A 27,153-nucleotide genomic window follows, 5' to 3' on the forward strand; every position below is an offset into this window, starting at 1 on the left:
CTGGTGACGAACGGCCGCGTAGGGCCAATGGGCCCCTGGGGGAGGTTCCCTTTTCCATTCAGGACGCCTCGCTGCGCGCTCTGGGTATGTCACAGCCGTTGCCGGCCCGCCGGGCCCCTCAGAGGGAGGCGCGGGAAGCGCTGAGGGGGAGAAAAGGCGGCGCGCGCCCGCCGTTTTCCCGCCCGCCCAACGGTCGCCGCGAGCGCGCGCGAGAGGGAAGGGGTGAGGGGAGGGGGGGGGGGAGGGAGGGAGGCGGCGCGGATGTGTGTGTGAGGGGAGGGGGTGGGGAGCGCCCGCTCCGCCGCCGCGCGGCCACGCCCCCCGCGGCCATTGGCTGCGCGCTGTGTTCCCCCCCCCCACGTGCTGGTTCCCGGAAGTGGAGGGGTCGGGGGACAAAAGGCGGCAGCGCGAGGCGGCCCGGGGCCCGACGGCGCCCGGATGGGCGCCGTCGGGCCCCGGGCCGCCTCGCGCTGCCCCGATGTAAACATTCCACAAAAGGGCTCCCCGGAGAGGGGGCGTGGCTTACTCCCCCGACGTGACGGCGGCGCTGTCCGGCGTGCAGATTGGCTGTGTCCGCAGCGCGCCGCCCAATGGGGAGGCTGCGGGGGCGGGAGGGGGCGGGGCGCGCTGGCTGTACGGACATTTTTCTCGGGCGCTCGCTCCCCCCTCCCCTTCCTCTCCACATCCCCTTCCTGGCGGCCGCGGCCAATGGGGGCGGGCGAAGTGGGCGGGCCGAGCGCGGCGGTTGGGCGGCGCACCGAGCGACTCGGCGCTCGACCAATCGCCGCGCGGGGCTCCCCCCTCCCTGCGGCGGGGAGGGGCGGGATTTCCCGGGGAACAGAGAAGCGGGCAGCGTTCCGCCGCGGCGGCCGAGCGGCGGTTACCCCATCCGCGCCCCTTGCTTTCCCCGCGGGCCGAGCGCGGGGCCGCGCCCACCCCGAGCCCACAGCCGGGAGGGAGCGTGCCTCCGCCGGGCGCCGCCGCTTCGAGGTAAGGGGATCGGCGGCGCTGGGGGGACGCGGGGCTGGGAGGTGGTGTGGGGGGGTGGGCAGCCATCCGGCGGGGCGGGGTCGGACCCGGTGCCGTGGCGAGCCCTGAGTGCCGGTGTGCGTGCGTGTCTCTGTATGTGTGTGTGTGGTGTGTGTGCGCGCGGGGGGAGCCCGGCATGGCGGGAGCGGCGGGCGGGGCGAGCGGCGCTGGGCGCGCTGCGGGACGGAGCCTCCCGCCCCCCGCTCCGCCCCCTGCGCGGGGCCGCCTCAGCCCCGCCTCGCCCCGCCCCGCTCAGCGCAACCCTCGCAGCTCCGGGCCCTGCCCACCACCCGTGCCTTTCCAGCTCCCGTTTCCTGCTTTCGCGTTTCTTCAGACGGTTCCCGGCGAGCACGCTCAGGGTTTCCGCGCCGCGCTGCCCGCACGCTGATTCATAGCACCTGTAGGATCATCCCCATCCCGTAAAAGCACAGCGTTAGGAACAGCCGCACGGGGCGGAGGAGGCTGCCATCTCCCAGCCCGCACCTTCCCCCCCTCCACCCCTCCCAGCTGAGGAGCACCGTGAGTAAAGCTGGGGCTGCAGCGCGGGGAGGGGCCGGAAGGCACCCAGACTTCCCCTTCTACTCACACAGGTCCCTTCAACCCCAAATTCTGTGTCTCCTGAGTGATCAATAGGGGATGGGGAGGCTGCATAGAAACCTTCAGCACGCCCAGCGAAGCGATGCATAAATAAGAATGCAATCCCTTTGCATTTAAGTATGCACAAGAGCACTGCTGTGAACAGGTGCTGTAAGAAATGGTTCACGCTGTCTTTGTGGCCAGTAGTCTCTGCTGTGAGCTTGCTGGAAAGGCATAACCATGACAGGAGCGAGTCACTTGCCTTCCCAGGATGTATGATCCATGGGAAGTATGATCTGTGCTGGGAAGCCCTCGTGGCTGGTAAAGCCGAAGCAGATCTGCAGTCCCGTGGCTGCTGTTCCACACTGCAGGGCTATGGGTGCACTCTCAATGCCATGCCACTTTCTCCCAGCTCCTCTGGCTCTGCTGTCACAGTGAAGGTAATGGGTGGCTGCAGGTACTGCGGTCATCCTGCCTGCATGTGGAGAGGGAGAGCAAAGATGAGGATGCCAGGGCTCAGGGAGAGCCCACATAGCAGGGCATGCCAGGAGCAGGCAGCCAGGATGTCACACCTTCTGTGATCCTGAGCCATACGTGTGCTGCTTCCCAGCTTTGGGTCCTTTCCACCTTGGGAGCAAATTCTCCTGTCTTTCGGTACGGCTCAATCCAGATGTTAATGCTTGACATTCAGAGTGACAGCAACAGAGCTGTCAGTATGAGGATCTGTGCATTTGGTTGTTCTTCAGCATGCTCAGACAGCAGGTGATGTGCAAAAGTGTGCCTGCTGCATAGGATTTTTCCTCATCTCTGGCCTTTAGTGGCATGAGTGCTCCCTTTTAGAGGTTCATAGAGATTCACAGGGTGCCTGTGGCATGCTATAGCCTCCTAAGGGCTTTTAAGCAGCCCCTGCACATCTTAAATGCTTGACCTGCAGCTATGCTGTTTCCCTGTTCCTTTTCAGGAGTGCCTCACATCTGCAAGGACCGAAATCTCTCTTGTGAGGTTTCACAGCTTGCTCTTGAAAGCATCATTAGTGTGCAGAAGTGCTGTGGCTCCAACAGGTGTCAGACAGCAGACCTGCACGATTCACTGCCCTCCTGCAAAGGGATAACTTACAGCCCAGGAAAAGGAAAGTGAAAAAGCAGAGTGCAGCTTTTGTCCTCCTGTGGAGGGGTATATTGCTGTAAAGGAGTGCTCTGACTGAAGTTAAAAGGTAGCTTGGATAGGAGTGAGGCTGGGAGGGAGGGGATGCAGGTCCTCATGTGGTCTGTGTAGACTGGAGCTTGCTCTGTAAAGCCATTCCTGAGCCAGGAGCCTCAGATGAATGCTTTTAATGAAGGACAGTACCTAAAGTTTGTGGACTTGCTTTCAGTCTCACGCAGACCATACTGTATTTTTCAATCTTTATTTTTCCCCTCCTCAATTAAGACCACAGATGGTGCAGTTTGAACTGGGGGCTTTCTGAATGTTTGAGTCAAAGTCCGCATGGAGATGGGTGCCCATCAGAGGGCCGTGTTCTGCTGCCTAGAGAACCATATGGTAACCATAGCGCTGCCTGTGATGTCAGCTCTGTGCTGCAGAAGTTCTGAGTGGTTTTGTGGTCGTAGTTACCCACGGAATACTACTCTGCAGCAGGTACAGCTTGCTACGCTGCAGTCTGCCCTCCTGAAGGAGCAAATCCTTGGGACATACCTGGTAAAGATCAGTGGGACCTCAGGGATGGGAGGAATGCGCTTTGGGAGCTTTCACCAGCACGCGTTGCCCTGTGAGATGCAGGAGGTGGGGCAGGTGCAATGCTTGGCTGTCAGCAGAGCCCAGGGCTTCAGTTCCAGGTTGTGGAGCCTTCTAGAAATGGTTGCCACCAAGGCTTTGCCCAGATTCGGTGTCCGGGGCCTGGCATTGTCATGCAAAGCGCCCAGATTCGCTGCCAGCCTGCTCTGCTTGGTCCAGGCTCCATTAGCATACAACTCGAAGTTTGTTCAGAGCGAAAGGCTATGAGAGCAGCTCCCTGTGAGCCCAGGGGGCTGTTGGTTTGTCTGTAGCTGAGCAGAAAGACACCTGGTGCAGGTACAACAAGCTAAGAAAATTCCTGGAGCACGCTTGGGTACGTTCTGAAGCTTTGGGGCTGGTATTCTGGGAGGTGTAACTTGCAGAACAGCTTTAAGCAGACACAAAGAGCTCTTCCTTCCCTCCACGTGGAAGGAGCTGAGTGAGGAGCTGGCTGCCGGGTGTATTTTTGGCAGAATCTTTGTATATTTCCCCAGTACCTTGGTCTGTTATGTTAGTGAAGGGTTTAGGCTGCCCTGTACGCTTACTCTGGGGAGCTTCATGTGTTACCCAGGCAGCGTCAGCATCTCCATCTGGCTGAAAGTTTGATTTGGAGAGGGCTTGCTGTACAAAGGCAGCATGGGCAGTGTTTGGCCTCTGCCATCTTCTTGTGCTCTAGGGCATCTCTGGTGCCTGAGTCCCATCCAGCCTGGGCTGCCCAACGGGGTTCAGGATGGGCTTTACTTTCAGTGACAGAAGAAATCCTTAACTGGAAAGCAGGGCTTTATTTCTAACAAGAAAGCTGCGTGTTTGCAGTATACACGTTTCATACAGAATGCTGAATCTTAGTTCTATTTCCCTGTCTCAAGATAGCGACATGAAGGAATGGACACGAAACTTGTCTTACCTGCTCCTGGCAAACTTAGTGTTCCCGAAGCTGGCAGGGAGCGATTAATCAATGTCCCTCTCTAATTGCTCTGTTCTGATCAGGTTTTTTAGTGCTTCCCGAGCATGAGTTCAGAATGAAGCGGCGATTGGATGAGCAGGAGTCACCCGTGTACACGTCGCAGCAGAGACGTATCACCAGCAGCACCGACGCTTTCCAGCACCAGCACCGTGTGCTCGCCCCGGCACCGCCGGTGTATGAGGCAGTCTCAGAGACCATGCAGTCTGCTACAGGGATCCAATACTCAGTAACTCCCAGCTACCAGGTAGGTCTGCCACGTCCTAGGGGGGGAATTGCAATTCAACCACTCAGTATGTTGTTTTGCACAGCGGAAGTCTGGGTTTGGGACAAGGTTTTTGTTTCAGTTGCCTGGTGGGGGAAAAAACTAGGATGGGACAATGAGCTTCTAGTAGGTCTCACTTGAAGGGTGGCCAGCAGGGACAGGGAGGTGTGATTGTGCCTCTCTACTCTGCCCTCGTGAGGCTCCATCTGGAGTATTGCATCCAGGTCTGGAGCCCCCAACACAAGAAAGAGGGGGAGCTGTTGGAGAGGGTCAGAGGAAGGCCAGTAAGATGATGAGAGGACTGGAGCACCTCCCCTACAAAGACAGGCTGAGGAGCTGGGCTTGTTCAGCCTGGAGAAAAGAAGGCTACGAGGTGACCTCATTGCAGCCTTCAGTACCTAAAGGGAGCCTACAAACAGGAGAAGAGTCAACTCTTGGAAAGGGGAGATAACAGCAGGGAAAATGGTTTTAAGTTGGAGGAGGGAAGATTTAGGTGGATGTCATGGAGAAGTTCTTTACTGTGAGAGCAGTGAGGTGCTGGAACAGCTGCCCAGAGAGGCTGTGATGCCCCGTCCATCCCTGGAGGTGTTCAAGGCCAGGTTGGATGGGGCCCTGGGCAGCCTGGGCTGCTATGAAACGTAGAGGTTGGTGGGCCCTGCATGTGGCAGGGGGTTGGAGATTTGTGATCCTTCAGGTCCCTTCCAGCCCAGGCCATTCTATGTGATTCTGTGAAGCACATTAAGGTTGCCCTGACCACACAACGTGATGTTACTTGGCTTCTTTTGAACAACACTCTCTTGAATGATTAAGATCACAGTCTCTGAATCCTAGAGACAAGTGCACGCAGAGATTAGATCCGTGTTTCATTAGCAAGGAGAACACTTGTTCTAGCAGTGTTCCTGTCACAGACTTTGGATATCTTGGGTGATCTTAAGCTTAACAGGCTGACATTTAGATTGGAGGTTTTCAAGCAATTGAACTGTTAGAGATATCACCACAGGGTCGTTAGGTGCCTCTTTTTGTTCTGAGAGGCTTCTGCTGCTGGTTTTAAACTAAAAGAGAGGAGATTTAGATCAGATTTTATGAGGAAATTCTTTACTATGAGAGTGATGAGGCTGCAGCACTGCTGCCCAGAGCTGTGGGTGCTTCATCCACAGAGGTGCTCAAGGCCGTGGTTGGGCTCTGGGCAGCCTGAGCTGGGAGCAGCCAGCCTGCAGCAGGGGAGTGGTGCTGGGGGAGGGCTTTAGGATCCCTTCCAACTTTTTTAGAGAGGAGAGAGAGCCTTGGCTCGGTCTGAATCACACACCCTATGCGTTTCTTCCTTCTGTTAGCACTGGTGATGAGACAAACACTCACGGTCCTTTCTGTCTCTCCAGGTGTCAGCCGTGCCACAGAGCTCAGGCAGCCACGGGCCGGCCCTGGCAGCGGTGCACAGCGGCCACCACCACGCCGCCCCGGTGCAGCCACATGGCAGCCAGGTGGTGCAGAGCCACGCACACCCAGCCCCCCCAGCTGTGCCTGTGCAGGGCCAGCAGCAGTTCCAGAGGCTCAAGGTAACGTGTGTGGGACAGCCCAAAGGTTTGGGGCTTGTCTGAATGCGTGGCCTCAGAGGGTGGGATTGCAGGAGTGAGGTGGGAGTGCAGAAGGCTGTATTCTATATTCTGTAAAATCCTTAAAAGAGAAAAAACTCCACCAAAAGTAGCCCTTGTGAGTAGTTGTGTTAGATTTGGCTCTAGCAACAAGGCATACATATGAATTGATAGCTTGTCCCACATGCAGGGCAGGTCTCTTCCTGTCGAGCTGGAAACCAGTGCTTTGCTGGGCGAGACGCTTTTCTGCTTCATTTCCATTCCCCTCTGAAAATGGTTTTGTAACACGTGGTTCTTTCTCCCAACAAAACTGCTGGCTGTCCCTCCAAGATGCAAGGTTGGGACTGTCCCTGCTCACCTTTCCTCCCTTGCTGTCTTTAATTCCCGACATGGGAGAGGGCCCAGGTGCAGCTGATTACAAACTGCACAGAGCACTCGTGTCAGACTGGGCTGTGCTTTCAGTATATCTGGAAATTGGCTGTTGGTACACAAATGGTTCATAAACTTCTTGCTGTTTGAGGCGTAAAACAATTTGCCTCCCACAGTTGCCATTTTCAAAATCCTTATGTGTCGAACTGAAATGTCTGGCTTTCAGAAAGCGTGTACCTGGCAGGCATCTATTCCTCTGAATATGTCATTTCCACTTTCTGCTTATTCTTAGACTTCTATAATAATTTCCACACATGAATGCAGGAAAAATGCTCAGTCTAGTTCTGTTTATCCTAGCAGTCACATCACTGGTGGTGACACGGGGAATTTGGAGGATGTGCCTTCTGACTAATCCTGTTGATTTGAGTTGTTTTTGGTTTATTTATTATTATTTATTTTTCTTCTTTTTGGTGTAGTTTTCTGAGCTTTTCTTATTTAAGTGATGCTGGTATGACTCCAACCAAGATCACGATCCTTAATTCCCCCTTCTAGGCTCAGGGCTCCCAGCTGTGCTTTCAAATACGTGTTTTGCTGAGCACCGGGGGTGACATAAAATGTTCTGTGCCAATGCAAGCTGTCTGTTTTGTCTCCAGGTGGAGGATGCATTGTCATACCTTGACCAGGTGAAGCTGCAGTTCGGCAGTCAGCCGCAGGTCTACAATGACTTCTTGGATATTATGAAGGAATTCAAATCTCAGAGGTAAAAAGCTTCATTCTGCTGCTTCCACCCAGGCTGCTATCACTGTATGCATGTTTGCAGGCATGGCAGCACAGAGCAGGAGTTCAACTCTGCCCTTCCTTTCCAGAGCAGCATACCTCTGTGGTAGTGTGAAAGCAGTTGTGTGCTTTCTGTTCTGAGAGTCTGAGGATCTGTTCTGAGAGTTTCAGAATTTCTTCACTTATATCCATTTCTTCATTGATACTGGAAGAATTGCTGCCTACAGCTGCAGTTCCCAAGCTCAGCCTTGCTAGCTGTTTGACCTGGCTGTCTGGTGGTCCTGCCCGCCTGCCTGGTCAGACTTGTGGCTAGATCTCATTGATATAAAGCAGTCTGAACAAATAAAATAATCCTTATGTCATTCTTAAGGTTGGTAATGTATTTATAGGAATGAGTTTCCCTGTGTTTCATGGGTTCATAGTAAGTTATAGATGGTAAGATAGAAATGCGGAAGGAGAATTGTCGCACGCAGAGCTTGGGTTGCCACAAGGAGGGAGTTTGAAGATGGTGACGTTCTGATTTTATTCCTTGCTCAGCATTGACACTCCAGGAGTGATCAGCCGCGTATCGCAGCTCTTCAAGGGCCACCCAGACTTGATTATGGGTTTCAACACCTTCTTGCCTCCTGGCTACAAGATCGAGGTGCAGACAAACGATATGGTGAACGTGACGACCCCGGGGCAGGTTCACCAGATCCCCACTCATGGCCTGCAGCCCCAACCACAGCCCCAACCCCAGCATCAGTCGCAGCCTTCAGCGCAATCGACCCCAACACCAGCACAGCCGGCGCCGCAGCCACCACCTGCCAAAATCAGCAAGGTGAGAGTGAGTGAGTGAGTGAGTGGTGTTTGTTGGCTCCTGCGTGGGGGACTGGCTGCCTCCAGCTGACACTGGTGTGGAGGTGGGGAATTAAATGGGATTTGCTGCCTCGGGATGACCCAAATCCCAAGAAATTCCTCGTAAAGCAGAGGCTGTGATGGAGACATTTCTCTCGGTGTGAACATTTGTGCGTGTTTCCAAATGCTTGGCGTAGTGATGTGGTAAACATTGCATTGCTCAAAATCTCATTTTCAGACTGGCCAGCTGCTGCAAAACAAAAACAAACAGAAAGGGTAGTCTGGTTCAGCCATCAGCTGGATGGGTGTGGGCGTTGTTGACCAAACTGAAGTGCAGGGGTTCAAATAAAATGACCACAGTGTTGTCTTAAGTATCAGTTTGTGTGCCTGAAACTGAGACCTCTCAACGACAAAGGGATTTTTGTCTCTGCTTCAGATGTAATCCAGATGCTGCGTCCACCATATGTATTTTACGTGATTGAAAACAGAGTAGGGTAATGTAAGAGGCTTTTAAGAGCTCAGTCGAGATAAAATCCGGTGTATTTGAACCTCCAAATGTGCAAAGAAGGGAAAGAATCCCCAAAATTTCAAGGATTAATCAATCTTCACTATGTACTCCTGGTCTCCATATTGAAAAATCTGCATCTTCTCTTGCCGTTTCCTTACTCCCAGCATTCTTAACTAGAGACAAAGTAACTTGCAGTGTTGCAGAGAGCCTAAATGCTTTGCTTCTGCATTTTGATGACTGAATGTATCTCTTGTCAGATCTCAGTCAAAAGCGAGTGGCAAGGAGAAACAGCTGCTCAGAAAAAGTTGAAGGGGCTGGTGTGGTGTCTTCCTGGCTGGCACACCGAATTTCTATTTATTTTTGGATAGTTTGCTTTGGATAGTGGCTCTCTTCTGCTCAGTCTGCCTTTTTTTTGTGCTTCTGTTAATCTTTAAAACACTGATTGGGAAATGGGACGACGCAATTTTGGCTCTTGACAGCAGTTTTTGCTTGGACATCTACTAGGGAGTATTGAGTCTGTGGAAGAGAGTGCTAAAATTCCCTAGGCCTGGGGAGGGAGTAATTATTTAGTAGCAATTAATGAAAAAAACCAAACCAGTATTTTAAGGAAGCACATCAGAAATCATCTAGGAATATGGGTAGAGATTGCTTGACTGGGTGTAGTAGTGGCAAATGTCCAGCTGCTGTGCCTGTGATGCTTCAGCTCAGAGATGACCCTGTTGGCACCATGTACACTTACACACCATCTCGTTTCTTCAGGATATGGCACGTAAGTGGGATACGAGTGCCTTTGTTCAAAGCCTAAAGGATCTGCCCCTGTCTGACGCTGCTCCTTCTTTCTCCCCTCAGCCATCCCAGCTGCAGGCGCACACACCTGCCAGCCAGCAGACCCCCCCAGTTCCACCGTATGCGTCCCCACGCTCACCACCAGTGCAGCCTCACACACCCGTGACAATCTCTCTGGGAACCACACCATCCCTGCAGAACAATCAGCCTGTTGAGTTTAATCACGCCATCAACTATGTCAACAAGATCAAGAACCGCTTCCAGGGACAGCCAGACATCTACAAAGCCTTCCTGGAGATCCTCCATACGTATCAGGTGAGCTTTGGCAGTGCCAGGTGGAGTCGTTCCACTTTCTTTGCTGCCTGAGATGGGAATTCTGGTCTTCTGCTGGACTTCTTTGTGTAGATCTTTTCCAATGTCAATAATTATTTGCTTACCACTGGCTCGCAAGCTAAGCGGAGCTCATGTGTTAAAAGTGAAGAAATCACTTCTTTGATCAGCGTCCCCCTAGTCCACTGCCAGCTGAGCATTTAGCACAGTCCTTTGCTTTAGCTGCTGAGACCTTTGCTGCTTCATTCTTTGTATTACTGAGGGCTTTTTTCCTCTGTCTCCAAAAAAGTTCAGACATCCTTTCATCTGACCCTTCTCTTTGTACGACAGAAAGAGCAGCGCAATGCCAAGGAGGCAGGGGGCAACTACACACCAGCACTGACGGAGCAGGAGGTGTATGCACAGGTGGCTCGCCTCTTCAAGAACCAGGAGGATCTGCTCTCAGAGTTTGGGCAGTTTCTGCCAGATGCCAACAGCTCGGTGGTGAGTCTGCTTGAGGCAGGCTGAGGCTGGAGCACCTAGTGGGGAAGCGTCTCTGTGGGGAACCAGAGCTCAGAGCAGCGGGCTTTTCTTGTTGTCTTGCGTTTTTGGAGTGGTCTTTTACCAAGTTTAGGAGGTGGGTCGGGATGATAGACTGTTTTCTGTCAATAACTTGTCTTTTCAATACAATTCCTTTGCTTGGAAGGGTTGTTCTGTAATCACAGTAAGGTAGGTGGGTCACCTCGAGCTGGGAGGAGCAGACATATTAGGGTTTGGCTGGTGAGGTGAAGCTCGGCTCTGATGATCTCGTGGCTTTGTTTGTAACTAAGCTGTTAAGCAAGACGACTGCAGAGAAAGTGGAGTCGGTGAGAAACGATCATGGAGGCACGGTGAAGAAGCCACAGCTCAACAACAAGCAGCAGAGACCCAACCAGAACGGCTGTCAGATCCGGCGGCACTCAGGAGCAGGGACAACCCCTCCAGTGAAGGTAATGGCACGTGCTGCTAGCTCAGCAGCTGTGTGTTTCCCAGGAAACTAAAGCAAAACTTAGAGCAGGATCATGCTTATTCATTTTTCACGTGATAAATGTTGTCATGCAGTGATGACTGATAATTCCTGTAGCTGAATTGGCCCTCTTCAGCTTACTCATGTTTTGAGAGAGCAGAGCTTAGCCTAGTCCAAAGAATGGTTGGGTGGTTTAGAGCCTCTGCAGTAGGACAAGTGTGCCTGCTTTGTGTGCTATGTCCTGTGGGGGGAAGAAAAGTGTTGGCACATCTAGCTATGTTGTTTAAATCCAATGACTTCCTTCCTCTTCCAGCTTCTCTCCTCGAAATGCAGCGAATTAATACATGTTTGGAGGCAGCTTTAAGCCTTTCTGATGTGGAGTGCAGGAGGTAGAAGTTCGCTGCTTTTAGGGAGGTCTAAGAATCAACTGAATGAATGGTGGTTTAAAAGATATTTTGGTAGTTCTGCACATTAGTTAGAAATTGAGATACTACAAGCAGTGATTGTTTCAGTCAGCTTGGTAAAGGAAAGGATACGACCTTGTATTACAAATACATGGTGTTCTGTGCAGCTAATTAAAGATGAATAGATTAACATGGAGGACACATTTTAAACAAGTTTCCTTCTGAAAAAGCCACTCTTCTGTCTGAGAGCAAGTAGTGTGGTCTGGAGGCTGAAGCCCTTGTGTGACATATGGTCAAAATACAGTGACTCCTCTGCTGAACAGCCCTTTCTTGTGTTATTTTTTAACAGAAAAAACCAAAGCTGCTTGGTTTAAAAGACCAGTCCTTGGCAGAAGCCAGCAAGCATGGCGTGGGGACAGAGTCTCTGTTCTTTGAGAAGGTGAGCAGTGAGACTGAGAGAGCACGGTGTGGTGTCACTGATTGATGTCTGTAGCCTGCATACATCCTGATCTTTTTTTTGTCACAGTGAAGTTTGTGATATAAGTGCCATGCTGATAACATTGGTGTGCTTGACCTCAGCTGTATTGTCTGACCTCTGTGTCAGATCTGCTGCCTTTTTTAAAAGATTGGTGGTGTTCTTTACATGGACATCTGTGTCTGTTTTCCCTGGGGGGCTCATTCTCTAGTTCTCACCTGCTGCTGATGCTCTGTGGCAGAAAGGCTTGGCATCAGAGCCATGCTGGCTCCCTCATGACGTATGTTTTGCAGCACACTGAGCCAGCTGGTGGTGACTGGGAACCACTCTATCGCTCGGAGGATGCGTAGGTGTTCCCATGAGTAAATGTAGAAATCCCTGCTGCAGAGCTGTAACTGTAATGACGAGTTTCTTAATCATGATAGATCTGTTTGATGTGTAGATGCTAACTGTTCTCATGGGAAAAGTAATGGTGTTGGAATGAATTGCTGTTCTCTCATGCTGAGGGCTGCAGAGCTCGCTGTGTGTGTGGTGACTTGAGCTGTCATGGGGGGGGGGGGGGGGGTTGGAGGGGTGCTCACTGTGACACGGGTCTCTTAGCCCTGATCCCCACCCAGGTGGGTCTGTGGTGCTGCAGGCACAACTGGGCTTGTGTGTGGTCCAGCTGCTGGGAGTTTCATTCACTTACAACTCTCTTCTTCAAGGTAATACACTTGAGTGGCAGCCGTATCAGCAAGGAGATGGCTTCCTTCTCTTTTCTGGCTCCTTGGAGCCTCTCCAACAAAGCCCTGCATAGGTGGGGGGAAGCACAGTGTGGAACTCAGGCCTCCTGGGTGCTGATGGGCGAGCTGCTCTCACCTTTACCCTTTCCCCTCTTCCCCAAGGTCCGCAAAGCTCTGCGGAGCACAGAAGCGTATGAGAACTTCCTTCGCTGCCTGGTTATTTTCAACCAGGAGGTGATCTCCCGTGCAGAGCTGGTGCAGCTAGTTTCCCCATTCCTGGGGTAAGTGCTTCTTTGTGTGAGGGGGAGAAGCTAAATCCAGTGCATCTGTTTGTGATGCACAGTAGGGAAAGAAGTGCCAACAACCTTGGTGGCTGCGTGGTTTGTGTCACAGAATTAGTCCACAGCACCCAATTGTGGCCTCTTGCTCTGGAATCATGGATTATTTCACTCAAGAAAAGCTCAACTGTCCAATTACACAGGAAATGTCCCCTAAAAAAAGGAGTGCTTATACAAACCCATTAAAATTACCAAAAAAAAAAAGCAAAGAGCAACTGAGTTTTGCCCTGAAGCCAAACCCGATAATCAGTACTGTCATTTAAATAGGAATTATAACTTCGAGTACTGTACAGAATGAGTCTGTATTAATCACCTAAAATCACTGTAATAATTATCCTCTCATCAGCTTGGGGCAACTCTGTTTCTGTGATTTGAGCTCCTAGTTCCTATGCAGAAGGCAGCAGCAATGTAAGTTGGGTTCGGGACCCCATTACACTGGTTGCTGTGCAAGGAAAGTGCCTCAGGGAGCTTATGCTTTCTGCAGCTCCACTGGAATTAGGCATCAGCAGGAAGCTGGTTTTGTCTAGGAAAGGTGAAATACTCAACCAAAAAAAAAATCTGCATTTCTTCCATTTACCACCTGTGCTCCCGACTGGAAGGGTGAATATCTGCATTGGGAAAGGTGTCATGCAGTTCTCTTACTCTGAAGGCAGACGTTACCATAAATCATGTAGTGGAGAAGCAATAGATGAGCAGCGATTCCAGCAACAGGTCTGATTTGTCATGTCACTGCAGCTGTTTACCACCTGACCAACAGACAGGTACTTGGTTCCCACTTGGTGGAAGTGGGATTGAGCAGAGAGGTCCTCTCACCAAACTGGTAAATCAGGGAGTCTTCTTGGGCAACTTCTGTGTCTTGCAAGCAGTTCTAGCCTCATTGTCACAGCTCAGCACTGCGCACTGCTTTCTATTTAGCTAATTTTTCACTTCATTCCTTTTATTTCCAGGAAATTCCCCGAACTGTTCACCTGGTTTAAAAACTTTCTGGGCTACAAGGAGTCCGTTCACATGGAGACTTATCCCAAGGAACGGGCCACTGAAGGGATTGCCATGGAGATAGACTATGCCTCCTGTAAGAGGCTGGGCTCCAGCTACCGCGCCTTGCCCAAGAGCTACCAGCAGCCCAAGTGCACGGGGCGGACGCCGCTGTGTAAAGAGGTAAGCAGCTCCCAGGCAGCAGCCGTGGGCCAGAGGAGGGCTGTTCACAGCACAGCACGTGAGAGTGCTCAGCTCTCTTGCAAACACGTAGATTGGATCCAGGATCTATTTCCCAGGGTGAGGCTGTGCCAGATGCAGTGCCCACGGGGCTTTGGTGGCTGCCCTCTGCTTTTCTCCAGTGGGGATTCTGAAGGAGTTGCACAAAGCACTGGGGAGCGTCTGGAAAAAAAAAAACCTCAGTAGCTGTGAAGTTTAAATACTTCTACCAGGGAGTATGTAATTCAAGGTGATTGCTGCCTTTTTCACCAAACTCTTGCTTAGTCTGCTTTCAGAGTTGTCTCTAGTCCAAGCTTACAAGAAAATCACATCTTCTGTACAGAGTTTCTCCTTCATGTTCCTCTCACGCTTCTTTCTTTCCACGTGCAAGGCTGAGGTGAGCCGACAAGGTGCGCTGTGTCAGGAGGTTGGCTCCCCATCGCAAGCATTGTTGGCCTAGGGGCAAAGCTGGCCTCCTGGCACAGCACTGCAGGACCAGATGCACTCCTTGGGTCCCTTCATGTAACCACCTTTTGGTTGGAGAGGAATGGTGCTGGCTGATCCTGCTCCTTCGTTGGTGTTAGAAACCCCCTTCCTTGCGTGGCTGTCGTCAGCAGGGAGAGCAAACAGGCAGAAGATTTTGGAACATCACAGTTTTGCCCCCTTTCCTTGAGAAATGAGGATGAATGCAATGATCAAGTCAAGTGGTGAGCAGTGATACATGGCTAATTGAAATGATGGCAGGATAGCAAAAACAACTTGGGCAAGAAAGAATTATAAGTTTTTAATCAAAGTCCTGACACATCTCGCAAGAGTATCTTGTGTGATGCAGCTGTAAACTTTTCTTTCTGCAAGAATCCAATGTCTCAGTTGTTCAGGCTTCAGTCTGAGGAAAATTAGGCTTGATTTTTTTCAAGATTGCCTACCAAAATCTTTTGTTCTGTTGCTTTTGGCCTCTTTGAGGTTGCTTTGGATGGCCCATTCCTGCTTTGGAGATAATGAAAAACTGCAGGTTCTCAGCATCTTTGTCAGGGTATGGATTGATATTCCTTATTTGGAGGTAGAAACCACGCTGTGTCTAATGGTGCTGGTTAGGATGATGACCACCCGGTGAATGAATCAGACATGTGATGAGTGAACCACGGTGAGCCAGTTCTTCCAATGGAATGGAAAGGCTCCTTTCACCTCTCTTTTTCTCTTCCTTTGCAAGTGTTTTCTTACATTTCCAATGGATGAGTTTTCCAGGCCGCTGGGTTGTTTCATCTCCGGCAGTTTGGGGTTGCCCCATGGGTGCTGGGCATCCTCTGCACTGGAAGGGAGAAGCCATTTTTGCTGCTCCCCCATCAGCAGCCACGTACCTGTGTGACACTCCCCTCCCAAGACTGACTGTCACGCTTGTCTTTCTCTGTCGTACTGCAAGGTTTTGAATGACACCTGGGTCTCCTTCCCTTCCTGGTCTGAAGACTCGACTTTTGTGAGCTCCAAGAAGACACAATACGAAGAGCACATCTACAGGTGTGAGGATGAGCGTTTTGAGGTAAGGTCTTTTCCTTGGAAGCCTTGGGGTTCTGTGGATAGCTAATGGTACAGATTCTATCCGTAATGCAGTCTGTTTTTATTGTCTATCACACGTTCTCTGCATAAGGGCTTGCATTATCTGAAAGCAAGAGGCAGCATCTGGTTAACCACTTCTCTTTCTAAGCTACCACCCCTGCCCAAGCTCTGTGCACCGAGCTCTTCTCTCACATCACTCCAGATGGAATTGTTCAATGGACAGCATATAATCAATGCATCTCTTTTTGCCCTTTGTGCCCACATGGCTTGTAAGAACATGCATTCCCCTGTAATAATCCGAGAAACGATACGTTCAGGATGTTAAATGATTGACTTCTTGACATAAAATGAGAGTTAGCTTGGCAATTACCTCAATGTGCTCAGGTCTGTCACATCCTTTTGTAGAGGAACTGTCAGTTGTTTTCTGCTCCCATATGGAAAATGTAATTTCTTAACAGCATCGTTCTGGTAGACGTTAAATTCTGATGCGCCATTACCTAGGCTGCAGATAAAATATAACTGGATTATTTCAGCGCAGCCAAACGTGGAAACCAGTTCTGGAATCCACCTTGTTAAACACACCCGGCTTCTTGTTTCGTGTCGCTTTAGTTTTAGTCTCTGTGAAGTATCATGTTTTATCTATTCAACTCTGGCTAACGCACCGTTCGCTTCAGCTGGACGTTGTCTTGGAGACCAACCTGGCAACGATCCGCGTCCTTGAGGCCATCCAAAAGAAACTCTCACGTTTGTCTGCTGAGGAGCAGGCCAAGTTCCGCCTGGACAACACCCTGGGAGGCACCTCGGAGGTGATCCACCGCAAGGCCCTGCAGAGGATATATGCAGACAAAGCAGCTGACATCATTGATGGGCTCCGGAAGAACCCATCTGTTGCTGTTCCCATTGTCCTGAAAAGGTACCACAGCCACGCTGTGCCCTGGGGGCTCCACCTCGCTCCATGTTTGTTTAGAAATAGCTCATTTCTGCCCCTGGAGGGTTTAACCTGTGCAGGGATGCAATTGGAGAAAGGCATTCTGTTCTGATCGGTGGCCGTGTTTTATAACAATCGCCTTTGGAAACACAAACGCTCAGCTGGGGGGATGCAGAGCTTTTATTGTCTGCTCTGAACCTTGTTTCTGCTCCAGCCTGTGCACGGCAGCGTGTGTAAGATGAGGAAGATGTCTGTGCCGTGTGGATTGTTCAGGGCTGAACCCAATCCCTTTCCAAATCCCATGGCTGTGCGTGGCCCTGGGCTCTGACTGCTCAGGCACCACGCCTGGATCCCCATTAGTTTTCTCTTGTCAGATCCTTGCAAAAAAAAGGAGTGGGGGCTGCAGCTCTTTGGAGATGCATGAAGAGGAGGCTGTGTACACATTTAAGACAGTAATGTGAGGTCCTTATCCTCTTGGTATGTAAACAAGGAAGTCTTCTCTAAAAGCACAACTGTAGCACCACTTACAAGGAGGTACTCTTCCCCCCAAAGCTTACTGTCTCTGGGAAGGGAAACCACTTTGCCACCAATACCTGCAAGGTCACAGTGTGCCCACCCTGCTGCAGGACACTGTTTTGTGAGCTGCTCTGGCTGTGCTGCACCAGGTGCTTTGCTTGAGATACTGAGCTGAGTTTCTGGATTGTGTAACCAGGAAGCTCAGGTGTCCAAAGATGTGCAGAGAGCTTTGTTCAGCAAAGGGTGTGCAGAGTGCTGCTCCTGTAAAACTCCTTTCAGTGGGACTGCTTTCATTGATGCACATTTCCCAGGTCTCAGGCTTTCCTCGCAAGCTCGGAGTGAGACCTTTATGTCTCTTAGCTCACCCTTGGTTTCTTGATCCAAGGTTAAAGATGAAAGAGGAGGAGTGGCGAGAAGCCCAGAGAGGATTTAATAAAGTCTGGCGAGAGCAGAATGAGAAGTATTACCTGAAGTCCTTGGACCACCAGGGCATCAACTTCAAGCAGAACGACACCAAGGTCCTGAGGTCAAAGAGTCTCCTCAATGAGATTGAAAGCATCTATGATGAGGTAAGATGGTCACCAGCGGTTTCCTTCCCTCAAGCTTATATAGTCTGCATGTGCAGTTTCAGTTCCTTTCCTCTTGATGCTGGTGTGGTTGGGAAGTGGGATGCTCAGCCATGGAAAGGCTGCGCTCTCTGTGTTGGGATGTCTGCTTGTGGCTGAGGAGGCTTGTCATCCTGCTGGTAGCAGGTGGGCTCTGTTCCTAGAACAGAAACGGGGTGGAGGAGGTTTGTAAACAGGGAGAATGTTTGTGAACTTTTGGCATCTGTTGCAGAGAGCCTTCTGGCAGCAGTGGGAGGGAGGCCTGATGCTTCCTCTGTTGCGAGGGGGTGTAATGAGAGAGGAAGTCTGTGTCACTGGGAGAGCTTTCTGAGGGCTTGTGGGCAGAGGGAAGTGCTTGGGGACTAATTTGTGTCCTGTTTCTCGCTTGTAGAGGCAAGAGCAGGCTTCAGAAGACAACGCTGGGGTTCCCACAGGCCCGCACCTCTCGTTAGCCTATGAAGACAAGCAGATCCTGGAGGATGCTGCTTCCCTCATCATCCACCACGTGAAGCGGCAGACGGGAATCCAGAAAGAGGACAAGTACAAAATCAAGCAGATCATGTACCACTTCATTCCAGACCTGCTGTTTGCCCAGCGAGGTGAACTCTCAGACGTGGAAGAGGAGGAAGAAGAGGAAATGGACGTGGATGAAGCTACCGGAGCTGCGAAAAAGCACAACGGTGTGGGGGGCAGTCCTCCCAAAACCAAGCTGATGTTCAACAACACGACGGCCCAGAAGCTGCGGGGCATGGATGAGGTCTACAACCTCTTCTACGTGAACAGCAACTGGTACATCTTCATGAGGCTGCATCAGATCCTGTGCTTGCGGCTGCTGCGGATCTGCACCCAGGCTGAGCGGCAGATCGAAGAGGAGACACGGGAGAGGGAGTGGGAGAGGGAAGTGCTGGGCATCAAGCGAGACAAGAGCGACAGCCCCGCCATCCAGCTGAGGCTGAAGGAGCCAAGTGAGTGATCCTGGGGGCACACAGGTGCTTCTGTTAGCAGCGTGTGTGCTGACAGTGCTGGCAGGCTGTCTCAGACGTGCTGCACTGTGACACTACGATGGGCTTTTACTGTCTTTTACTGTCACTGGGCAGCAGGGAGTTGAGATGGGAAGATGTGAGGCAGGAGGGAGTCGCAGCAGAACAGATCCATGCAGCAGTTGTTTCATGAGAGCTTTAATTGCACACTTGCTTATCTAAAGCATCCTTGAGTCCCCTAATGACAAACTTTCTAAAAGCCTTTCGGAACCAGAGACCTCATGGAGGAGGCTGGAAGAGCAGAGAATGTGAGAGTACCCATGGCTTAAAGGTCTTTAAAAGATATGACAAATTCCAGTAGCAGAGCTGGCTGAAGGCTGGAGCTCTTGCTCCATCCTGTCCTAGGAGGAGTGGGAAGGGCTTTCGTGGCATTCCATGCTCACCCCTCTTGCTCTTGTGTTGCAGTGGACATCGATGTGGAGGATTACTACCCGGCATTCCTGGACATGGTGCGTAACCTGCTGGATGGGAACATGGACTCGTCACAGTACGAGGACTCCCTGCGTGAGATGTTCACCATTCATGCCTACATTGCCTTCACCATGGACAAGCTGATCCAGAGCATCGTGCGGCAGGTGGGTGCTGGCTGGGCTGGGGCTGGGTGCCAGGCTAGAGGAGGGAAGGTTGCTTGTGTCCCTGAGTGATTGCTGGTGTGTCGGTCACCTAGACGTGGCATTTTGGGGGTAAGCAGCTGAATTGCAGATGTGCTTTAACTCAGCTTTGAGCCTGCTTGAAGGAGAGGTGATGAAAGGTAACTTCTGGTGTGTTGAAATGATCACGAATATCCTTTCTCTGCATGTGGACTTCTCCCTTTGTTTTCCTGAAGCTTTAGGGATATAAGTTTTCCACTTGAAAGCATTTGCGGAGCTAATCTTGCCTTAACTTTGAAAAAGAATTAAATAGCATTTAAATAGTTTCTTTCATTCTCTTCAATGCTATGAGAGCAGTGCGTGCCTTTTCTAAAAAGCTTTGTCTCTTTTATCTGCCTGCTTGAGGAGCTCAGGCTGGTTGTTACATTCTGGTCCTCTTATTGGGCACATAGAAAGAATGTGTGACCAAGGGAAGAATTCTTCATGTGCCTTTTTGTAGCGTAAAGAGCAAAGCCAGATGCGAGAGGCAGGGAGTGGGATTGCTTGAAAGGCCATTCCTTGTTGGAGCAGCGTTTCAGAAGCTCTTGGTTTCAGTCCAGAGCTTAACTGGATTGAAAAGACAGTTGAGCAATTTCCGATTTTTAACTTGTACAAAGTGAGGTATCATATCTCTCCCTGCTGTCCTCACAGACAGTAGCAGCCCCGTGCTGAGAACAGCACAGCCCTTCCCACCCTGCTGCTGCTGCTGCTCACAGGCTTTCCTGCACGTAGTTTTTTCCTCTTTTTGCCACCTGCTTTTTTTAATTCAGAAGGCAGTGCTGTTTTTTCTTTTACATCCCCACTGGAGGAATTTACTGAACATGTAGCCTTAAACTCATGCTTTTATAACCTTTTTTATCCTTTCTTTTTTCCCATAGGGCTTAAGCACTTGGTTACATCTTTGTTTCTAGCTATTGTGTGCTGATGGGCACGTGGCAGCCTCCAGCCAACGAGTCCATCCTTATCCACTGTAGCTTTTATTTCTAAAACCTGCAATGCAGGCAAATAGAGATGTACGTGTAACCCTGTGTGCTGCTCTTCTTTCAAGCCAGAATCTGCCAGGTGCCACTTACAAAGGGTGTTTTGGAGCCTTTCTCACTTTCCCAGCTGGTTCTTGCACTGAGGGTTTTGGTAGGTCACCCTGGTTTGCATGTCACAGCAAGCTCTCCCAGATGCCTCAGGCGAAGAGAAATACCTTTTGCAAGAGGATACACTGAGCACAAAAGTGTTTGGTCTCTTTTATTTTCAGCCTGGCTTTAACAGCTCCCTCACGCTCACTCTCCCCTCGCTCTTCCTTTTGGCAGCTCCAGCACATAGTGAGCGATGAGATCTGCGTGCAGGTCACAGACCTCTACCTGTCAGAAAACAACAACGGGGCCACAGGAGGCCTCCTGGCTTCACAGTCCTCTCGGAACCTTCTGGAGGCCACCTACCAGCGCAAAGCTGAGCAGCTCATGTCGGAGGAGAACTGCTTCAAGGTGGGAAAGCAGCGAGCAGAGAAGGGCTTGCTTTGTAAAGTAGGTGCCAGTCCTTTGAAAACAGAGCACTGGTTAAGCACCCAAGAGCCCTGAGGTCTCCACAGCTACAGAAAGCCCGGAAAGTTGAAAGTTTTGGTGCTGTGCCCCCAAACTTCAGTACTGCTTTGGTGGTATTTCCAGCACATCATCAGCTGCTCCGTGGCAGAAACTGCATCAGTCCCAATAGGCAAAGTGGAACAGCACACAAGGATGTTGATGCTTCACGTCGACTGATTTGCTGTCTCCCATTGGAATTTGTTAGCTCAAACTTTCCCATTTCTCTTGTGTCTCAACCTCTGTGGGCTGTGGAAAGATCTGCTAATACCAACTGGGCATTAAATCATTGCTGACTGTATGCATGGATGAATAAAGGTGGTGTGCTGTGCTAATCAAACCCATGCTTTCTTTGCTAAGATGCAGGAAGTGGTCAGGCCCTTTCTGAGCAAGCACAGTACTCTAGAGAAAAGTCTGTGTGGATAATCTCTCTTCCTTTACCTTCAAACTTAGGTTGGGGGCTCATGAGAGACCCGTGCTTCTCCAAAATTAACACAAAAGGATTTTTCCAAAAGCTTGAACGTTTTTCTGTTCCTCAAAGAGTGTGCAGTGCTGCCAGTGCTTTCCCTTTGCTGGCAGTAAAGCAGGGAGCAGTTTTTTGCCTTAAGACTGTGCAAGCTGCTTCATTGTCCTTTTGCCTCAGAGAGAAGTGGAGGGGTATATTTTTTCTGTTTGAAACCTCACTGAATCCCTTTTGCCTTACAGCTGATGTTCATCCAGAGCAGAGGCCAGGTTCAGTTAACCATTGAACTGCTGGACACAGAGGAGGAGAACTCTGATGACCCTGTAGAAGCAGAGGTAAGAGCTGCTTGGCCATAGAGCTTACTGTGATGGTCGAGGGTGCACTGGATGAGGATGTCCAGTCAGTTGTTTGCACAAGATAGAGACGTCAAGAAAGCATTGCAAAGCTTTCAGTGATGTGAGTAGGTAAATCCTTCTTGGTTTATTTTATATTAGAGAAGCCAAAAAACCACAAAGAGAAGCACCGTACCTGCCTTTGTAGGAATGAAATACAGGGAGCCTTCGGAGGTGTCCCGGTGCTCTCCTGTGTGACTTGCAGCTTAGCCTCCTTATCACCCCATGTGGTTCAGTGGGAAAGCAGTGTCTGATGTTGTTGTGTGCTCACTTCCAGCGCTGGTCAGACTACGTGGAGCGGTACGTCAACTCTGACTCTACCTCCCCTGAGCTCCGGGAGCACCTGGCCCAGAAACCTGTCTTCCTGCCCAGGTGAGTGGCCAGGCTGTGGGCTGAACCCTCCCCAATGGGTTTGTCCCTTGGAGGGCAGAGGGTTGCACTTTCCTGCAGCTCTGAGCCTTTGGTCTCACCTGTGTTTTAATGCCACTACAGAAGCCATTACCCTGGCAGTGTGGCATAGAGGTACCATGCTGCTGCTTGTCCAGAAAGCCTGTAGGTCCACCCTAGGCTCCTGCTCTCCACTGACTGAGAGATAGCATGATCTGCAGGTGGCAGAGAGGTCTAGAGAGGTCTGGGGACTTACCAGACTGCTTTCTGGCACTCCTGCCTTGGTTTACCTAAAACAACCCAGAGCTACACCAGGGAACTGATTGCAAATAACCATGGTTTCAGAAGTAGATAAATCCCATGGGGCGACTTGTTGTAGGGGCCTGAACCTGAATGAATTTAATACAAACTGTCAGGTTCTTGAGGGGCCAGCGCAGACCCACCAGCTACTTCCAGCCTAGCAGTCCTAGGGGGTGGGCACTAATTCCAAGAGGGATTCTCTGGTTTGCAGGAATCTGAGGCGGATCCGTAAGTGTCAGCGTGGTCGGGAGCAGCAGGAGAAGGAAGGGAAGGAGGGAAACAGTAAGAAGTCCATGGAGAACGTGGAGAGCTTGGACAAGCTGGAGTGTAAATTCAAACTGAACTCCTATAAGATGGTGTACGTGATCAAATCGGAGGATTACATGTACAGGAGGACTGCTCTGCTGCGAGCTCAGCAGGTAGGAGCGAGTGGAAGGACTGGGGTGGGCAGCTGGGCTTTCCTGGGACCTCTTGCTCCCAATGTAAGGTGGGGAGAAGTCAGATGGAATGTCCCTGGGGGGTCCTAGGGTAACATTTAGCAGTCTTTGTGTTGCCAGGAGGATGGTGTGCTGTTCTGTCTTCCCCAGACGCCAAAAATGTACTGAATGTTCATAAGCTGTAATCTCTTCTTCGTGCCTTCTACTCTGCTCATCTTGTTGCCTCTCTCCTTCTCTCCGGAGTGTGTTACTGTGGTAGGACAGTGGTTTTGACCATTAGCTCCTCAATTTTTTTCCAGGAGGCATTTTCCCTGCATGGTGGTCCCCCCGTTTTAGGGAAGACCTGTCCTCTGCATGCAATTATAATGCCTTTTGAGGGGATCTGTTCTTCCAGGGCTTCTCCACTGAGAAATCAGAGTGCAGAGCATCAAACTTTCTCTGTCCCAGCCAATCCTTCTGGGTGCTATCCCTCAGCCCTTCCTGTCCCCAGTCACTGAGTGGGAGTCCTCTGGTCACTGCTGCATGGCAGAGCCCCACACACACATGCAGTGGCTGCTCTACAACCACTGCTTTCATGTCAAGGACAGGTGCAGGGGAGCTCACAGCTCCACAAATCACCATGGGCGTTTTCCTGGGGATCTGAAATCCTGATCTCAAGGAGTGATTTGGGTGGAGAAAACTGGGTAGGTGCACAGAATGCTCTGACACTGTTCTCATGTCGCATGGGAATATTTCTGCCTAGCAGAGAAACCTCTGGAGCTTTAAGAACAAACTCCAGTTAGGATGGCTATTCAGGCTTGAAGTTTCAAGTACTTTGCTCTAATATTATTACAATCTACTTAAAACTAAATGTTAACCAGAGTGCCATTGCTTAGGACATCAAAAGAAAGTGAAAAGTGCCAGACTTTGGTGAAAGCTGCTGGCTTAGGCAACCAGAAGCAGAGGTACCTGGGGGGCTCTGTCAGCAGCAATGTCTCCTGTAGCTGCAGATATTGGGTTTCTGTTTATTCAATTATTGTCTTCCTGAGTGAACTCCTGACCGCTGAGAAAATTGGCTGGGAGATGAGGGAGTGGGAGAAGTGTCCTCTGCTTCCTGCCTTGGAAATCATCCCTTCACAGCTCTGTTGGACATTTATTTAAACCTCTAAAACGACTGCTCTCATCTGTTTCTTGCTGATGAAATACAAGTAATTGTTTTATTCAATTAGCTGTAATTCTGTTAAACTCACATTCACATCAGATAAGAGTATTCTGTTTCAGTATTGGGTCTTTGAAATGCCAATACTAAAGATTTTGATCGATTGAATTCCATCTACCCAATTCAATTGGCTCAGGGTTGTTAGAGTTACCTTATAAGCAGGATACCGTGTGCTGGTGCTTATCACAGAGCATCTTAACCTAGTCAAAATACTGAACCTCTTACACTATAGCACGCAGTATAACTTCTCAGTATGCTGAAGGAACTGCAGAAGCTGCATTTAACCACAAACCTGTTGGACTACGTGGTGGGATACCAGAAAATACATTTTAAATTAAAAAAGAAAAAAGAGAGAAAAAGAGCACCATGACAGAATGGCCTGTTTTTGGTGCGATCTTTTGGTATTTCTGAGTTCTTTTTGTCCTGTAATTCTCTTAGAGGTAGACTTCTTGGAAGGAGGCCTGTGGGCCTTTCCCAAGACCAAGACCTTCCCTCTGTCGCTAGCAAGGGCCAGCACCTGCCCTGCAAATCTTTTGGCCGTATTGCCTCGCAGCCTGGCCTCTTTGCCACGCGTTACGCCGTAGCTTGGGGCTGGAGCCACCTCTCTGTAACACCTCTTTGTTTCTGTAGTCCCATGAAAGAGTGAGCAAGCGGCTGCACCAGAGGTTCCAGGCCTGGGTGGACAAATGGACCAAGGAGCACGTCACCCGCGAGATGGCAGCCGAGACGAGCAAGTGGCTAATGGGCGAAGGGTTGGAGGGCTTGGTGCCCTGCACCACCACCTGTGACACAGAGACCCTGCACTTTGTGAGCATTAACAAGTACCGCGTCAAATACGGCACAATATTCAAGACACCGTAAATGCCCTGGGCCAGGGAAGATCCCGGGAGATGTGTGTGTGTGCGTGCGCATCAAGGAAACGAGGAAGATGCCTTTCTCCCCTCACTGTGTATCTCCGTAACGTGGCCACTTGGTTAGTGTGTGGCTGGTACAAGCTGTCACCAGCGGGATTCTCTGTAGGAACACGGGTGTCCCAGCGCCTGCTGGGAGCCCTGCCCGCCGGCCCTTGGACTTCAGCATGCACCCCACAGGGAAGGACCCTCCTGAACTTGAGCGGTCCTGGAGAGACGCAACGAGCTCATACGCACCAGCAGTGTTGAGGCTTTATTCCCCGGTGGCCTGAGCAGCGAGGGAGGAGAAATGGAGGAGGCTCTCCACCGCCTGACCGCCTCGGTGGTCTTCAGATTCCTTGCTTGGATGTGTCCCGCAGCCCAGAGGCGCTGGGCTCCCCTGCGGGCCCCCGGACCCTCGGTTCCTCCCTTCCCTCCCCTCCCTCCCATGCTGGACTCAACCAGTGCAGATTGGTCTGTCCTTTCTAGTGCCAGTGGAACTGTTTTTTTGTACCTGCTTGTTTACTAGTCTCTCCTAGTGCCATGCACCAGCTTTTCACACACATGTACGTACACACACACAACAGAGAACAACACAATTTTAACATGTTCCCCTCCTTTTTTGTAAATAAATGTACAAATTGTCAATTTTTTTTTGTTTTTTTTTTTTTTGTTTTGTTTTGTTTTTTTAATTAAAGGAAGTATGCTTGATGTGCTAGCATAACTGTACTAGCTTCTTGTGTACCATAGTACCAGGTGGCTTGAGAATTAGTACCGACAGACAGACCTATGAGGACATTTATTACACTTTTTACCAAAGGGAGTTATCATTGTAGTGCTTTTGTGTGGAAACTTTTTTCTCCTTTTTTTGTAAATAAAAATGATGTCTTTGTTCTTACTGGAGGAAGACACTCGCTCATCCACAGCCCTGTCCCTGGTCTGAGATGCACCGTGCAGCATGCAGCATTGGGGGATGAGGAGAGGGAGTGCGTCCCACCTTGTTACGATTGGCTTCACAATCTGAGAGGAAAAAGCAGAGGCAGCGTGCGTGTTTTGTGCTTCACACAACTGAGGTATAAGCGGTCTGTTGAGATATATAAATATATATTATATAGTTTTTAATTTTTTTAAATGTTTTTGTTCCGGTGGGTAGTTTTTATCCACCTAGTCTTCCAGCTCCAAGGACCTTCGCTTTTGGGAGGTGTTGCTGAGCTACTTAGCTGAGGTTGATTGTGCTTGTGTATTTTTCCCTCTCAGTATTGGAGAAAAACATCTGAAGTACCAAACCAGTATTGGATAGAGCTGCTCTGTGTGTGTGTTGGTGTGCGCGTGCAAGAGAAGGGCAGGGGCCGGGGTGGGTCTCAGTGCATTTCACTAGTGAAATCCACATATGGGATATATATTTTTTTAAGCATAGAAGTTTAGCGCTGGCAGATATTTAAACACAGGGAAGATTCTGATTTTAAAATGAAGTCGACATACAGACTTCGTAAGCCACGACAGACACAACTGCACTGTCTCTCCTCCTCAAAGGAGGCAGCTTTCCTTGCACAAACCAGTGCTGCCAGTATGAGCACCCCAATCTGCTTCCCTCCTTCCTGGTTTGGGAGCGTGGCTTTGCTGCTGTTGTGACCACAATCTGGCAGGGATCTCTGGGCTGGCAGCTTGTCTCCTTCCCGTGGCAGAGAGCCGGGTGTGCAGAACTGAGGGGCGCAGACAGAGCCCCAGCTCATTAGCAGCCCGGGTGCAGGAGACAGGACTGGCTGTGGTGGTGACCGGGAGCCTCCTATGGAGAAAGGAAAATAGAGGGAAGCGCCCAGCAGGGAATAGCCAGAGTTTGCCAGCAATAAGTTCCCTATCGTTCCATTGGAAAGGTTTCTTCCCTACCCCTTTTTCCTCTGTATGCTGAAGGTGATCCAGCAGTGAACATGTGGGCGGCGGAGGCCTGGCTTGGGGCGACGCCTGCATGTCCCAGGGCCATCCCGCCCTGCCTGGCTGTACCATAGCAACAAGGCTTCTCTTTTTATTTGAACTTGCTTTTTGTATTCTGTAACGTGATCCTCGGCCCACTATCCATGTGATTTCTATACCAATGTTGTAAACTTGACTGTAGTGCAGTATTTCCATTAAAATATCAGGGCTAACTGCTGTGTGTGGATCCTTCTTCCCACCCCACGCTGTGAGCTCCCAAGGGCGGGCAGTGCATGACATGGGGGGGCCCAGGCTCCCCATTAAGACACCGGGGCAGCAAGCAGTGCATCACCAGGGAGAAAGCCCCACTGAGCTGCTAGGAAAGCACCTATGCAGCAACCAAGCAGGGCTCTCCCA

General features: G+C 50.6%; 1 protein-coding gene across 2 annotated transcripts; it reads left to right on the forward strand.

The window, feature by feature from the left end:
• The first annotated feature begins 43 nt into the window (after positions 1-43).
• SIN3A (SIN3 transcription regulator family member A) lies at positions 44-26,956 on the forward strand. Of its 2 annotated transcripts, none has more exons than XM_048956311.1 (21): positions 44-84; positions 4,363-4,583; positions 5,978-6,154; positions 7,213-7,319; positions 7,874-8,156; positions 9,531-9,782; positions 10,128-10,280; positions 10,607-10,765; positions 11,536-11,625; positions 12,546-12,664; positions 13,669-13,879; positions 15,336-15,452; positions 16,144-16,382; positions 17,299-17,482; positions 17,910-18,483; positions 18,964-19,133; positions 20,492-20,665; positions 21,464-21,556; positions 21,891-21,985; positions 22,512-22,719; positions 24,566-26,956. In XM_048956311.1, the coding sequence occupies exons 2-21, from the start codon at positions 4,395-4,397 to the stop codon at positions 24,794-24,796; spliced, it is 3,825 nt and encodes a 1,274-aa protein (XP_048812268.1). In that variant the 5' UTR covers positions 44-84; positions 4,363-4,394; the 3' UTR covers positions 24,797-26,956. The 2 variants fall into 2 exon arrangements, with proteins under 2 accessions (XP_048812268.1, XP_048812267.1); XM_048956310.1 differs by lacking the exon at positions 44-84 and adding an exon at positions 693-990.
• Positions 26,957-27,153: the final 197 nt, after the last annotated feature.

The sequence above is a fragment of the Lagopus muta genome, chromosome 10 (genome assembly GCF_023343835.1).
Source record: "Lagopus muta isolate bLagMut1 chromosome 10, bLagMut1 primary, whole genome shotgun sequence".
Lineage (NCBI taxonomy): Eukaryota > Metazoa > Chordata > Aves > Galliformes > Phasianidae > Lagopus > Lagopus muta.

Bases quoted from the DNA above. Each gene is read 5' to 3' on its own strand.
- SIN3A (XM_048956311.1), top strand. From the start codon at position 4,395: ATGAAGCGGCGATTGGATGAGCAGGAGTCACCCGTGTACACGTCGCAG. The intron at 10,281-10,606 runs GTGAGTCTGCTT...TTTGTAACTAAG, and splicing joins CAGATGCCAACAGCTCGGTG to CTGTTAAGCAAGACGACTGC. The intron at 12,665-13,668 runs GTAAGTGCTTCT...TTTTATTTCCAG, and splicing joins CTAGTTTCCCCATTCCTGGG to GAAATTCCCCGAACTGTTCA.